Here is a 13447-nt window from a genome sequence, read left to right as displayed (position 1 = left end):
GACTTTTTTATTATAAAAACTTTAACTTAATTTTACATTTTAGAATTTTAAATGTTTATATATATTTATATTTCCAGGGTAATATTGATATTTGGTGGATTGTTCATGACGGAGGTCTTCTTATGCTTCTTCCTTTTCTTCTCAAACAGCACAGGTATTTAAACATCTACATGCTGTACATGCTGTAAACCACTCTATACACTGTCACAGTGGGGCTGAAGGAAATCAAGAATTTTGTTGTACCCAACACGGAAACTATTATATTATTTTCTGAAACTTCAGGTCTCTACGGAACTAATGAGTTATAAAACAAAATTCTCCAATGGGGATTTTCGAAATAAATCGATGTTAGAGTTGGTACCGAATAGAGGCATTAATCCTAGTGTCGGAGCATCTATATATAAATTTGGCTTGTCTGTCTGTCTGTTTGTTTGTATCCAATAAACGTCAAAACGGCTGAACCGATCGGGCCCAAATTTTTTGTGGGACATCACCTGACCACAGGGAAGGTTTATGAATGATTAAAATTCAAAAAAATGTGTTTTAAAGGTTTTTAATTTTGTTAAAAAAAATTAAAGTCTTGAAAATCCGCGAATTTTTTTTTTAAATCCGCAAAATTTTTGTCTTCTTTGTTTTTAAATGTAAACAAAAAGAACATGTTCACAATTTAAATAGAAGATGGGCGCAAAAGCCTAGTTCTAGTATAATCAAAAATCCTCGTTTTTGGTCGGCTTTATATTATTTAAAGCCTTAGACAAATAAAGATATTGAAAGAAAAAGTCATGTGTTGTTCAAGGGTTTACTTTAATGTTTCCAAAACTTATCAAATATCTGAAAATGTTTGAAAACCCTCTTTACTCTTAATGCAAGATTTTATTTTTGACGGGAAACTTCATTTTTTGATTTATTTTATTAAATAACACTAGTTTAGATATTTAATCAAAAAAGTGAAATTTTTAAGAAACATTCAACAATTTGAATGATTTTTAGGTATGTTTTCAAATTTTTTCTAGTATTTTCTCTATTTAGATCCTATTTAATTACAAGATATAGAAATTGAAAGAAAAGTTTGTTTGAGTAAAAGGCTGGGAATTGAATTAGGTTTGTTTATTGTTAGTAATTAGTTTGAAATGGATTTACAATGTTTCTTAAACTTTTTGCAAAAACACCTTAAACTTTTTTTCCCAGCCAATTTCTCAGTTTCCGCTACCAAACTAAGTTGCAAAAAGGGTGGTGTATTTTTCGACCTACACATATCCGCCATACTCCACTTCTGACCTACGCCAAATCCGCTATACTACACATCCGACCTACTAGCACGTGGTATTACAGCTGCTATATGGACTTGTGGCCGCAGCGCCCGGCCCCCTAGCCTGTCCTAGCCGCGGCGCTCGGCGCCCCCTAGCCTGTCCTAGCCGCAGCGCTCGGCCCAGAAATTGTCTTAACCTAACCTAACCCTCAAATAATACTAAAATAAACAGCTGGCGTAGGTCCGATATTGCAGTAGGTCGGAAAGTTAGTAGGTCAGAAGTTCAGTAGGGGGGATGTTGCGTATAGACGATGTAACATTACCTGCAAAAAGTAATGCACTAGAATTTGTGCAATGTGCAATGCCGCAAGTCCGATTCAATATACACCAGAATTTTTCAGAACTTGGCGCAAATGTCGTCTGCGTATCTTTACAGTTGCTCAAGTAGAAGATAACTCTATTCAAATGAAGAAGGATTTGAAGACTTTCCTTTATCAGCTAAGGTAAATCATTTTAAGCATGAGCTATGATTCAAAATTCCCAGTATTCGATGCTCCTAAGTCCTAACATCAATTTCTAGTTGGAATTTAGCAGGGTTTTTTTTGTGAGTTGAACTTTATGTTTAAGTTTATACTCTCTTTGATCATCCTCTAAACTTATTTTTTTTTATTTTATGCCTTTCAAAACGTTTCTAACTTTTCCATAATTACATGTATATTTTACCGTAAAATTCATTTCTCGCATAAGAGCACAACATGCTCCAACTTTTTCCATTAAAACAAACGATTGCGCCTTATTTGTGACAATATAAATCATTGAGTAGCTCAACAATGCAAATAAAGAGTTTAAAAGAGTAAATGATGTTCCAATCTTTCGATTTTTATGTGAGCAAAGTAATGGAGTCTTTGCCACAATCTTAAATTTTGTAGTTTCTATGTTTTTGCAGCCTGATGGTTTCACCATTTTTTATTTCAAATTTATTTGATATTATAGTTTGAATTAACTTTAGGGATGGGATTTGTTTACAAACGAAATTAAGGAAAATATCTTGAGTTCTACGACATGAGGTTGCAAATATAGAGATTAGAAAATCAGAGTTTGTGGCAAAGACTCGTTTTCTTTTTGATTTTGTCTACAAGTCATCAATCCCTCTGTATTCAGGATTGACGCAGATGTTGAAGTTGTTGAGATGCATGACTCCGATGTATCTGCGTACACTTACGAGCGAACACTTATCATGGAACAGCGTAATGAGATGCTTCATGACATGCGCTTAAAACAGAAGACGCGCGCAAAAATGGTGAGTTTACTCTTCTTTACCAGTATTTTCTTTAAAAGCCAAAATTCCATGATGAAATTTTATGATTTAGTTCAAAACTAATCCCGTAACTTGTTACTTTATGACCATAACTTGTTCTTTTTCTCTAGTCTTGACATCGATAAAGATTATTTGTCTCAACAATTTGCCCTTTCACAAATCTTCTAACAAACACATAAAAATTAATGACATTTTTATTAGTATTTGGTTATTTTATTTTTATTTAACCATTGAGATTAAATCTGACCATGAATATTTTGGTAAAAGATTTATTCTTTGATGCATAAAATTGGAAACTACAGCAACAATTTGTTACTGGAGGAGGGGGGAGTTCAGAATAATAATAAAATGGACAAAATAAGTTCTTCGTCAAATTTACTCACATTTCACATCAAATTTATGGGCATTTTGTTTAGTATTGTTCAAAATGAACTAAACCTTATAGGCTATTTGTTCAGAATTGTTAAAAATGTGCTTAAATTGATGGGCATTTTGTTCAGTATTGTTCAAAATGTACTAAAATTTATGTTCAATATGCATGGTGCAATATAAGAATGTATTCAAGATATGTTTGGTATTTTCATTTTATCATTTTTGCAAATACAAATATTTTAACCAAGAAATACAGTTTTCTGATCAAATACTAAAATGAAGACAGAGGATTTAAGATATTCCAAACTTGGATCAACTTCTTAACAAAAAGTTTGATATTTTTCTATTAAATTTTAAATTCAAGCTGAATTCAGATTCAGAGGATTTATCTTTCCTTCTTTTCTCTTTCCAAGTTACCCCATTTATATTTTTAATATAATTTGACATGAATTTACCGGGTATTTTAGCCGGGGCGCCGCCTATCATTGAACGAGAATCCTCTTTATCAAATGAAGATTAAGGTTTGTTTATGAGTTCAACTCTTTATTTCTAACTGGTGGAATCATTATTTTATTTCTTGAAATAATTATTTAACCTGTTCTTGTCTGGTGAATTAGAAACTATTATATTACATTTCTTCCTAATTTTGGTTATTGGGAACATTTTTTGTGTTGGGTTTCTAGGAATTTTTTATTTCGTTGGATTTTTCAGAAGATTTTTTAATAGATGAGTTGAGCACACAATAAGAAGAAAACTCGTAATATCGTAGTAAATGGTTAGGAAGTAAAATCTTGTCAGATATATCTAATATTCTGTTTATTATTTCTAACAAAATATCCGTAATTTTTAAATTTTTTCGTCGATGTTAAAAAATATATTTTAAGAAATAAATGATTTTGGGTTTTTTTGCATTACGAAGAGAATGTAAAAGGTTCTTACAATTTATAGCTCAACATTACATAATAGAAGGGTTTTTTATCTTTCTTAATTTTGTAAGAAAAAAATTAAATAAATAGTGTGACAACAACTTATGAACTCATTGTTTCAAATATTATTGGTTAAACTCTTGACCAATAAGAAAATAGAGAATGGGATCAGCTCCATCATACAGAATTTAAGAATTTTCTTCCATTTAAAAGTTGACAGCTCAAAACGATGTTCAAAAACATTTTTTAAAGTATTTACACTTCGGCCAACGTAGATACATTGTACATTTGCATGTACAATGTAAATATTACATATAACTTAATAGCGTTCTGATTTTTACTTTAATGAAAAATAATTCTTTTTTTTAATTTCAGTTTTGTGAAGTAATGTTAGTCTCGTTTTTTACTAATTATTTTAGTTAACCCTATAAAGGCTGGGGGGTCTGTTAGTCGGGGGGTTGGGGGGTTTGGCGCCTCCCCCCCCCCTAGAAAAAGGCCTTAGATGCATGCATGCATGTTCATAGCCCAATTTTTCATGGCCAGCTTAAAGAAAAAAATAGACCGATAACTTTAATAGTTTGGGTGCTAACGAGGGTGGAAAAAATGCCAAAAAAGGGTCACAAAGATGGGAAAAAAAATATTTCTTGTTTTCTTTTAACAAATATCAAAATGTGACAAATGTACCTGCATTTTTCAGGGGCTTTACAAAAATATAGATTTTAGATCTGTAGCTTTAGTCACAAAAAAGTTATTGGCTATTTTAGATTTTTTTTCTTCAGACTTAACAAAAAATCCTTAAAAAGTCCCATAAAAGTCACAAAAATTTACGGTGATAGTGTCAAAAATTAAAGTTCTAGGACAAAAAACTACAGGGGNGCGCCAAACGCCCCCCCCCTCCAGCCTGTTTAGGGTTAAATAAACTCGTAACAAAATATATATGAACTCTAAAATTAGGAATAGTCTTCGAAATTGTACAATGTACAAGGATACATATCTTCTTTCTCAAAAAGAAAACATGATATGTAACCTTACAAAGCTTAGACAAACTTTTTACTTTAATTCTAACTTCAACATTATGAACAGTTCAATATAACTTATTATTAAAAATAGAGTTTTGATTTTATGTTAAATACCAATTAACTAAATAGTCAAATATATTCCTATATTTTATGTTGAAAACTCTGTCAACTTTGATAAATATTAAATGTTCCTATTTCCTCTCATGCAACTCCTAACATCTTAAGTTTTTATTTTATTTTTAATTCTAAAAATAAAATAACAATTAGTTTTTTTAAAGAATGTACATAAACTGCTCTAGTCTGTACCCAGTACAATGTACAATGTACACTGTACACTGTACACTGTACGATGTACACTGTATCATGATGGTGATTAATCGATTGCTTCAGGGGGATCCAGGCTCAACTTTGGTGGAGGATATATCACAGTCCAACTCAGTATGTCAAAAAAAAATAATTTTGTTTTTATTATTTTTTGTTTTATTGTAAAACGGGAAATTATAATTGATTAAAAAAATTTTAAAGCTATTTTCCATGTTTTCTAATTTTACGTATTTTTAAAGAAAAATATCTTAATTATTTCCAAGAAATTGTGTTTTTTTTACCTCACTTTTTAATTAAATTTTTCCACTTACTTTCATTTTAATATTTTTCTTCCCAACTTAACTTTTCAACTTGTTTAATCCAAACAATGACATTGTTCAATTATATATTCTCATGATGATGCACGATCAATGCTTTAGTTTAGATTTAGTTACAATTTTTATTCTTTGGTTCAAGTTTTTCAGTTTGCACGTCGTACAGTCGTTCTAAGGCCGAATTTATAGAATTTAAGCCGTGGCTCAAATATGGTTGGTTCCACTTAAAATTGTATTAAATTTTTCAATTAGGACACCGGACTTTTAAAGTACACTTAAACAATTATTTCCTTCTTTAAATGAGTACTATTATTTAATTAGATGAGCGGGGGAAAACTCCCAAAAATATAACCAACCAAAAATTGAAATAGTTAAAAACATAACCATTTTGTAACCAAAATATAACCATTTTTTAACCAAAAATATAACCATTCTTTTAACAAAAATATGACCTTTTTTTCACCGAAAATATGATCATGCTATAACGAAAAAAAAATTGTTATATTTCTGTCTGCTACCCCACCTTTTTTAAACAAAATGGAACACAATATTTTTTTTAAGGATTTTTCACTATTGTTAAACCTTTTTCTTTGCTATGTTTTATTTGTAGATAAAAAAGGTTTGTTCACTGTATCTTTAAGCACTTACATAACAGTATTTTTAATAGTTTTTATTTTTAGTGATAACTGTTAAGTTTGTATTTCTTATTTTTAGATTAACTAATTTTTGTTGTTGTTGTATGACGCAGAGAGGTTAGGTTTGCCAACTGTGTGTTGATAAATAGTTCAGGTTTTTTCCTCTTCAAGGAACCTCAATTCTCAAAAGAAACTTAGAGAAGATAAATTATTTACCAGACCAAGAGAAAACTAGAGACAAGTCACACAAACTCGAAATAAATAAAGTTTAAACTAAATTTAAATGCAAATTTTTATGCAAAGAACCCAAACCTAAATCTTTTTTAAAATAAGATATCATCCCAAACAAGAACTATTTTTTTAGATTGATAACTTGCTTGACCCAAGCAGGCACCAGGATCTGGGCATATCTATGCAGAAATCTCCAAATAAAGTCAAGTTCTCAGAGGAGCTCAACGGCGATGTAAGTTCTCTTAAAAGTAAAATAGTTTTATTAAAAAAATATTCCTTAATGGAGCAGTCGTATTTATCGTTTCAATGAAGGCGACTCTTGATTTCTACCAAGCTGTCAACAGCATGGATACACTTCTATCAAGCTGTCAACAGCATGGATACACTTAAACCAAGCTGTCAACAGCATGGATACACTTCTACCAAGCTGTCAACAGCATGGATACACTTCTACCAAGCTGTCAACAGCATGGATACACTTCTACCAAGCTGTCAACAGCATGGATACACTTCTACCAAGCTGTCAACAGCATGGATTTCTACCAAGCTGTCAACAGCATGGATACACACAAACATGAAAACAAAGACAAACTGTTAATTAAAAGCTTCTTTTTTTACTTGTAAACTTGTATTTTGAAAAAGCTTATCAGAATTAAAAACTTAATTAGAAAAGTCGTCTTTATATTATTGATATAAACGCTGACCACTACTATTTATTTTTGAAGTAAAGAAACTTCTGTTGCAAACATTTAGTTTTTAATCCCTTTATCTGTGTAACCCGAATTCTGTTCGATTTTACCTATGTTTGAAATATCAAAGTTTTACACCTTCAGATTGCAAAAAAATAAGGATAGAAAATTTGAGTTTGTTGCAAGAACGCAGTTCTGTTGTTCAGATCCGTGCATGTGCGATTATCGAGTAAAAAAGAGTCCTTCAACCCTTTATCTAACCATGTTTTTGTTATTCTATTTTAAAATGTGATCATTCTGACAATTTCGTTTATTTTGTGCCTACCGCATAAATCTAAAAGTCACTCTAATAGAAAATTGAAAATTATAAATTTTCATACATTTGAAAACAGAAATTATCTCTGTAATCCTTGATCTGACAACTTGGTTTAATGGATACTGGCTTTTTCGGACATAGATCGGAACTTTATGTAAAGTTTTCTTAGTTTTAAATGCTTGATCTCGATATTCAAAGATATCTCCCGCAGTGTATAGTCGACCACGGGATATCAACGAGGAATTTAATTTATCCGTGTATCCATAAGATGGAGATCAATGCTGAGATTCACAACAAAACCTTTTTTCATTTCATTAATGGTGGTTGGAACCTTGGAACCTTGGAACCTTGGAACCATGGAACCATGGAACCTTGGAGCCTTGGAACCTTGGAACCTTGGAACCATGGAACCATGGAACCTTGGAGCCTTGGAACCTTGGAACCATGGAACCATGGAACCATGGAACCTTGAAACCTTGGAGCCTTGAAACCTTGGAACCTTGGAACCTTAAAACCTTGGAACCTTGGAACCTTGGAACCTTGGAACCTTGGAACCTTGGAACCTTGACACCTTGGAACCATGGAACCTTGGAACCACGGAACCTTGGAACCACTTTTTAGTCCATTTAAGGATCAGCTTGAACCATGAAAAGAGACCAGAGATAAATCTCGAGAACGTCGGGAAGCAACTTTTTACAATTGTATAAAATTCTTAAATAATTTCAATGTTTTCAGGTTGAAGACGATATGCCCCCGTACCCTGAGGTCAATAATAAAGCACACAACCATGTCAAGCCCGCCATGGAATCCATTCCTCCGTAAGTTGTTCTTCTTAATTTTGCAAACATTTTTTCAAACTTGATCTAACATCGGGATAAAGAGTTTTTATGTGTATGTCAAAAAAGACATCGGGATTATATTTTTAATGATAGACGTTCAAATTGTTAAGTTGGGATTTACTTTTTGTTAAAACTTTAACACCAATTTTTCTCTTTTTACACAAGAAAATGTATTAAAATATCAATAAAAGCGTACTTTGTTAAAAACTTTTGAAAGCTTTGAATTTAATGGGAACATCGAGAAAAATAATAATTTCGAACCAATCTTTTTTCAAAATAAATTGACATATTACGTTACTGGGTTATCTCAAATTCAACCCATGGTTTTTACAAATAATTGATAATTTATTGAGTAATCAAAGTAAAAAATAAAAATTTCATTTATATTTTTTTTTGTATTTTAGGGAGAACGCAAATGTTCGGCGGATGCACACTGCTGTAAAACTGAACGAAGTTATTGTTGCCAAGAGCCACGAGGCTAAACTTGTCATACTCAACCTACCAGGACCTCCTAAAGTTATGGGCAAGGACAAGGATTGCTCATGTAAGATCTAAATCTAGGTTTAAGGGATAAATATTACTGTCATGATAAACAGGGGCATATACACTATTGTTGCCACCCAATGGCAAAGTGAAAACTATTCCCGTGGGAAAAAGGTTAAGCTCCAACTGCTCCCCCCCTCCACCACCACCACCAAATGGACAAACAATTGCGTTTTGTTAGTGAATAGGGATTTCCTCTAGTTTTTAATTTGGTTCTAGACTAAAACTAGAGCTAATCGTGAACTTAAATTTATTTTTTTCATCTAAAAGACGTTTCTGAAGACTGATTAACCATGTTGATCAATATATCTCTGTGTAAACCAAGTATCCAACTAACTGTCTGAAGACTGATTAACCATCTTGATCAATATATCTCTGTGTAAACCAACTATCCAACTAACTGTCTGAAGACTGATTAACCATGTTGATTAATATATCTCTGTGTAAACCAACTATCCAACTAACTGTCTGAAGACTGATTAACCATGTTGATGAATATATCTCTGTGTAAACCAACTATCCAACTTCTCCCTCCCCCTACTCCTCCCTCACCACTTGTTCCTTCTCTCTCCATCTTCTCCCTCGACACTTATCCTCTCTCCCCATGCTCCTACCACTCCACTTGTTCTCCCTTCCTTACTCCTTGTCCTCTGACCCTGTTGTTATAATCCTCCCTTGGTTTCTATTCTCCTCTGCTCCTGGTTCTCTGAATTATAGATTGGAGATTGACTCCGAACCTGGAACCCTGAAACTAAACTTTACCTCGCTAGAACTCCACTAAAGTATGTGTCTGGACAGAAAACAGATTAATACTAGATTACTAACATTGACTCTTTCATGAATGGAGTGGCATGTCCTTTTCACAACGGTACCCTTTGTCTGATCAATGATGAATAAAAAATCCATAAATTATCTTCAAAAAGTCGGTTGTTCTCAAGTGGGGTTTCTCCACATAATCGGCCATAGAAGCAATGTCGGAAATTATGAGAATGTAACACTGTTCATTTACAAGCAAGAAAACTAAGATATTATTGATCCAATAAAGGTTCAAGGGGGAACCGTCGGTCAAAATAATCTTAGTGTTTTTGCCAGAAGATCGGTTTCTTTAAAATATATATTTACCAGCTATAAATGTGAAAATATTTGTAATAGAGATTCGACCTATAAATGGTCTTTGCGTTGGACGGCCTTTCTTGAAGAAAGTTTCTTCTCAAGTTTTCTAATCCTTTTGGTTGGCCCTTCATGTCTGCTGAAACTCCTTGTAAATTTGATTAAATGAATTGAGTCCTTGACACAAACTCCGATTTTCTAATCCCTTCATCTTTGCAACCCAATGTCGTAGACCTTATACATACTTTGTTGGATCAATTGAACTAAGTTTGAAATATCCATGAGTTACATCATCAGGTTGCAAAGATTATCAAATTTGGGTTTTTTTATATAAAATTGGCAGGATTCAATAAGTTTTGCACTTAGATTAAATCTGTATTTAAACCCAATGCGATTAAGATTTGAAGTGTAGTTATGTTGAAAACCACCAGATTGTCACTAATTGGTTAAACTATTGTAGATATGGAGTTCCTTGAGGTTCTAACCGAGGGATTGGAGAGAGTTCTCATGGTTAGAGGTGGAGGTAGAGAGGTTATAACAATATATTCATAGGTAAACAGTTAGATAATCAGATCAGTAGAAAACATATATGACCCTAGCGCCCTTTAAGAGATATTATTCTCCAAAACTCGGCGTGGCCTTTTTCGAAAATCTTTGTCTCCTAAGCTGAAATTTAGTTGTCAATGAAACAGAATTTTTGAGTTTCGAATAGTTGGAGAAGACTTTTCAGTTTACTTGCCGGAAAAAAATCCAGGTTTATTGGTCTTTCGTAATCACGCTTTATTATTTGAATAACTTTGTCAAAAAAAAAAACACTTATAAATTCAAATCAATTTTGAAAATGTGTCCCTTAAACGTTGTTTTGACCAAATAAAACCACGTTGCTGCTTGGTATGTTTTTGATAAGAATCATTATTTAAGTTTATTTTTTGAAAATTTCATTTTTCTTATTTCAGACTGGAGTGGTGACCTGTGTTTATATTTTCATCTCGTTTTCATCTACATTAACATAAACATTAAACATCAAGAATTCTTCCAGAACATCAGACTCATCATAACAGATTAGCTCAGTAAGAAACTCAAGCTGAGCAGAAGGTTCATGAAACAATATTAAATCTTTTTTTCATAGGACACTCTTAAGATCATCATTGATTGATGATTCTAAACTCTAGATCATTGATTTTACAGCATTGATCAATGATTTGAACCACTGATCAATGAATTTGAATACCAGATCAATGAAACCACCCCCTGATCAATAATACTACACCACTGATCAATAATTTTGGATTATTTTATGAATTTAATGAATTTGACTCCCATGGTAATATTTTAAAAATAAAGGAAAAAACCCAAGAATAATTTCTTGGAGTTTATTCTGGTCTCGAATTGAGCCCGAAAATTAGTTAAATCCTGGTACATCCACAGAGTATAGAAATATATATGAGATTTTATTAGAATTATACATGTTTTAAACTTTATAATGTTACTGTATTAGAAATGTATTTTATTGATTGATTATTTATGCTTTATTAAATGTAATGGAACATTTTACAGTGTTCAAAAGACATTTTAACTTCAGGATTTTGAAATGCAAACCTGAACCAAAAGTACACAATTTATTATTAACAAAATTAATATATACATTAGATAAGTACAATATTTCATAGTTTAACAATTTCAGCAATTTATGTTGGAACTTTTTGCAATAAGTTTGAAGCAGCTAATATAAGGCGGGACTTGAAGAGTAAAGATGGTTGTCATTGGAAACTACGCAACTTACGCCGCAAATGCCGCAAACATATGATTTATGCCGTCATCTTTACTTTTATTCTGTTCTTCTGTTATTTGTTCCAGTTTTACCTTTCATACTGTATATTTATAAACGTAGGGGATTGATTCGCCATAGTTATATATTATCAATTTATCGGTCAATAATGATTGATCGATTTTGATTGATTGAATTTGATTCTTCTATGGCAGCTCTATTCCACATATTAGTTCATGTTCAACCTTTAGTGTCACTACACTCGCATTTTCTGAGATATCAACATCTATGGTAGTCTCATTAAGGCTTGAATCCTAGATGTCTGATAATCAGAAAATCCGGGGCAGACCTTTAAGCTTAATCCTGTTTGAATTGTTGGTCTAGTTTCAGGGTGGATTCTTCAATCATTGAACAACCTTCAACGGGTAGAAGTCTGTAGGATTATATCCTAGAATCCTATTGGATTGTATCCCAGACTTCTGTAGGATTTTTTCCCAGAATCCTGTAGGACTGTATCCAACCCTGTTGTTCTCCAGGTTGAAGAGTCTCCCCTTCTCCTCCTCCCTCCTGTTCAAAGCACAAGATGGAATCTGTGACACTGGGGCTGAGAAAGCTGAATAACTATGGTACTAACCAGGGCCGGGCACTAGTAGATTATTCTTAGTCGAGTTCAAGAAACAGTTTTTCCACAACATTTCTTTAAAATCAAAAGATGCATATGTAATCTTCAACGTTTTGACCTTGAAGGAAAATTCTGGAAAAATAGATTTCTCGCAGTGAAGGTGCTTTTATCATTCTTCCGGAGTCTAGTTTAATGGCGACGGGGCCTTTTGGTGGGATCTCAGCAAGACTCACCGTCGCCATTTTTTTATTTGGCACCGGTGATTTTATTCCCTATTTTAGATCCCTGTGAAGGCAGTTTTTAAATGTTTTTATTTATATTAGCGTTTTATCATGTATTTTTGAAACTTAAAATATTTACAAAACTTGTGAAAAATACTCAAAATATTCACATCTTGCCAATGGATATAAAAATCACCCATATCTTACCGCACATCACAAGTTCACCAAAGAAATTGCCATTTTAACCATTCTACCCCATTGATTCTGCTCAGTTGAAAAATGATATTCAAACCTTAGTTTTTTCTTCATTTTTTATGTGTATTATTTTATCAGGCTGTTATAGTAGAGTTATATTGTGTTGCTTAACCCCCTAATATTTGCGAAACAAAGTGGGTTGTTCAAGTTATTTTTTGATAAAGCATCTTAACCTCGGTGCTTGTATGACGTCATGTGCATGTGTTTTAGATAAGTCCCCATCCATGCCCTCGCTTAGTGTAATAACTGTACTTTGTTTCTATCTGTATTGTTATTCAGTATTCATTATTAGATGACAGTGTTTTAGTATTTCAGATAGATTATCAAATATATATGTTATAGGTTTCATTTTTTATTTAAGGTATTACAGAAATGGAGTTGATACGGCTATTTATCAATCGGATTAAAGGTACTGTAAACAAGATACCCGATTCACAACGGTACCCTTTACAAGTATAATAAATAATATTTAAGTATGAGTCAGATACCTATGTTTGAAAGTTTTACAACTGATTATTTGCAACAGTATAAATGCATTATCAGAACTAAACACTTAGAACCTAGAAAAATGCTTTTATTATTCTCAAGATTAATTTAATCTTTTGTTTGTATACTGGAGAGTGTATGATGTTCAACCAATCAGAGTGTCGATTGGAGAATCCGAACAAAGAAATTGTTTAATTTTGCGCGCGCAAT

The 13447-nt window shown here is 32.5% G+C and overlaps 1 protein-coding gene across 4 annotated transcripts in view; it reads left to right on the top strand.

Moving 5' to 3' along the window:
* Nucleotides 1–13099, top strand: part of LOC111701030 (solute carrier family 12 member 4) — a 68408-nt gene extending 55309 nt beyond the window's left edge. The window contains exons 27-36 of one of the 4 annotated variants that reach the window (XM_023472140.1): nt 78–154; nt 1651–1752; nt 2411–2549; nt 3407–3460; nt 5275–5322; nt 6522–6620; nt 8129–8211; nt 8637–8776; nt 10346–10437; nt 10842–13099. In XM_023472140.1, coding sequence (XP_023327908.1) covers nt 78–154; nt 1651–1752; nt 2411–2549; nt 3407–3460; nt 5275–5322; nt 6522–6620; nt 8129–8211; nt 8637–8776; nt 10346–10437 — 834 coding nt within the window. In that variant the 3' untranslated portion in view covers nt 10842–13099. The remainder of the gene's footprint in view (nt 1–77; nt 155–1650; nt 1753–2410; nt 2550–3406; nt 3461–5274; nt 5323–6521; nt 6621–8128; nt 8212–8636; nt 8777–10345; nt 10438–10841) is intronic. The other 3 variants (XM_023472142.1, XM_023472141.1, XM_023472143.1) reach the window with 3 other exon arrangements.
* Nucleotides 13100–13447: the final 348 nt, after the last annotated feature.

Source organism: Eurytemora carolleeae, unplaced genomic scaffold (assembly GCF_000591075.1).
Source record: "Eurytemora carolleeae unplaced genomic scaffold, Eaff_2.0 scaffold358, whole genome shotgun sequence".
Lineage (NCBI taxonomy): Eukaryota > Metazoa > Arthropoda > Copepoda > Calanoida > Temoridae > Eurytemora > Eurytemora carolleeae.
This window is presented reverse-complemented; position numbering and strand designations above follow the sequence as displayed.